Here is a 2,945-nt window from a genome sequence, read left to right on the forward strand (position 1 = left end):
ATGATTAGTAACAATACATTTCCTTGGAAATGCGCATATTGGACAAAAAATATGATTACATTCACATTATACGGAACGGAAAGCTATCTAGAGCGTATTGCGCGATGCATAATTATACATATAGCGATTGTGACCGACAGACGCGCTCGTTTCGCCAGGCTAATTAAGTATTGTGCGACTGCACACAATCAAGTCGGGAGAAATATCATAGTTATCAAAATTGGATCATTGTGCATTTTCGCAACTCGGTGTACGTATATTGAATATTTATAGCCCCGATAATTGCAAACAATAGTCACCTCCATAGCAAACAATAGAAATAAATCTTTCAAGATTAATAATTACCGGATGACAATAGATACATCATATGTATATTGTGCGCAAAACTCACTTTGTGAAAAGGCAAAACTAGTTGCTTAATTCGATCGAATCGAATGTTTCCTTATTATCAAGAAAGATCAAATTTATCGACGAACTGAAAATTATAGAAATAAAAAACTAAGAAAAACTCCAAAAGGTTCTCGAATAAAAGTAATGTAAAAAGAAATAACAATGATAAAACATGAAATCGAGAACTAATAAGAATATAGAATATTCTTAATAATAAGAATAAGTAGGCATAGCAGTTGGAGCGCTAATTAACTTGTGCAAAAATGGCATTTAATCGAAGTTGTTGAACATTTTGACTTCGCAACATTTGAATCATTCAACAACAATATGAACGGTCATAAGAAAAATAGACAACTATATATTTTTTTATGATTTTGATAGAAGAAAATATTTGATATGATATATTTTTCCAAAAAGTATTTTTCCAAAAATATCTAATCTTTTTACAATTGTAAAATATAGTTATTTATGTGATCTAAAATTACCGTACTTTGTTCTATAAATTTTTAATAAAAAAAATATTTTTTTTATTAAAAATTTATAGAACAAAGTACGGTAATTTTAGATCACATAAATAACTATATTTTACAATTGTAAAAAGATTAGATATTTTTGGAAAAATACTTTTTGGAAAAATATATCATATCAAATATTTTCTTCTATCAAAATCATAAAAAAATATATAGTTGTCTATTTTTCTTATGACCGTTCATATTGTTGTTGAATGATTCAAATGTTGCGAAGTCAAAATGTTCAACAACTTCGATTAAATGCCATTTTTGCACAAGTTAATTAGCGCTCCAACTGCTATGCCTACTTATTCTTATTATTAAGAATATTCTATATTCTTATTAGTTCTCGATTTCATGTTTTATCATTGTTATTTCTTTTTACATTACTTTTATTCGAGAACCTTTTGGAGTTTTTCTTAGTTTTTTATTTCTATAATTTTCAGTTCGTCGATAAATTTGATCTTTCTTGATAATAAGGAAACATTCGATTCGATCGAATTAAGCAACTAGTTTTGCCTTTTCACAAAGTGAGTTTTGCGCACAATATACATATGATGTATCTATTGTCATCCGGTAATTATTAATCTTGAAAGATTTATTTCTATTGTTTGCTATGGAGGTGACTATTGTTTGCAATTATCGGGGCTATAAATATTCAATATACGTACACCGAGTTGCGAAAATGCACAATGATCCAATTTTGATAACTATGATATTTCTCCCGACTTGATTGTGTGCAGTCGCACAATACTTAATTAGCCTGGCGAAACGAGCGCGTCTGTCGGTCACAATCGCTATATGTATAATTATGCATCGCGCAATACGCTCTAGATAGCTTTCCGTTCCGTATAATGTGAATGTAATCATATTTTTTGTCCAATATGCGCATTTCCAAGGAAATGTATTGTTACTAATCATATCGTTAATTACGTACAATTATTTGCCGAACGCTTTTCTGTATTTTAGAAAAACTTTCGAAGGCTCGTACTCGCTCAGTCACGATGGAGCAAAGTAAAACAGAGGACGTCGCGTCGGACAGAATAGCCGAGACTTTCGCTGGCCGCAAGATACTAGTAACAGGTGGCACAGGATTTTTAGGAAAAGTATTAATCGAGAAGCTTCTGCGGTGCCTGCCCGATATAGAGCATATCTACATAATCGTCAGACCGAAGAAGGGTAAAGATCCCAAGCATCGGCTGAATGAAATATTCAATTCTCCGGTAAGCTCCAAGGCCGCTTTCAAAAAGAAATTCTTTATACTTTCTAAAAGAGTTGGCTAAAAGGTGCACGAAGTACCGTTGAAATATGTCAGTTATACAAAAAAAGAATTGTCTTGTCGACCAACTAATTGTGCGGCACGATTACGTTCGGACACGTACGCGATCCTGGTGTGATCTAGCCTATTTCATTTAATACCCGGAAAACTTCACGTTCCACCTTGGTCTCTCTCGAGCTGAGGCACCAAAAAGAGAAAGTGCGTGACTATGACTTTGCTATTGCGCGTTACGGGTTGCATCATTGTTGCTATACGATAGTACGAGGTGCAGCTGAGAATGTTCACGCTTAACAACGTGTGTTTCTTCTCGTACCGCGCGCTTTGGATATTTCTTAAATGAAATTCGCCAGTGAAAGTGTAATAAACCGGACAACATCAATCCGGATTGCAACCGAACCATCTATGTGATGAAAGAAAACGAGTCAAGGCCCCGACTCGAAAATATTGCGAGGGAAGAGATGGTGATTATCGGTATCGCGCTCCTACCGGTCTCGGTGAAAGTACGAATTGCGCATTTCGCGCAGCGTGTTATGTCACGTCTTTCAAATTTTAACGCAATACCGTAAACAAGTACCGTAAACGCTACCTTATACGTACGCATACGCGGTAAAATTTCTATACATTAGACATCAGTTTAATATGATTTTCCGGGTTATAATTGTTTCACCCGAAAGAAAGAAAGAGAACGGTTATTACTAAGATCTTTAACAAGATTCACAGCTACAATCGACATACTTAAATACAACAAACTAGATTAGACTTTGTTA

The 2,945-nt window shown here is 34.1% G+C and overlaps 1 protein-coding gene across 1 annotated transcript; it reads left to right on the top strand.

The window, feature by feature from the left end:
* Window positions 1–1,872: 1,872 nt before the first annotated feature.
* Window positions 1,873–2,122, top strand: LOC108720212 (putative fatty acyl-CoA reductase CG5065; the record flags this gene model as incomplete). Its single annotated transcript, XM_018460070.1, has 1 exon — window positions 1,873–2,122. A coding segment is annotated over exon 1 (219 nt), but the record flags the coding sequence as incomplete, so codon positions are not given.
* Between the last annotated feature and the right edge of the window lie 823 nt (window positions 2,123–2,945).

The sequence above is a fragment of the Mycetomoellerius zeteki genome, unplaced genomic scaffold, assembly GCF_001594055.1.
Source record: "Mycetomoellerius zeteki isolate Tzet28-1 unplaced genomic scaffold, Tzet1.0 C4493362, whole genome shotgun sequence".
Taxonomy (NCBI): Eukaryota; Metazoa; Arthropoda; class Insecta; order Hymenoptera; family Formicidae; genus Mycetomoellerius; species Mycetomoellerius zeteki.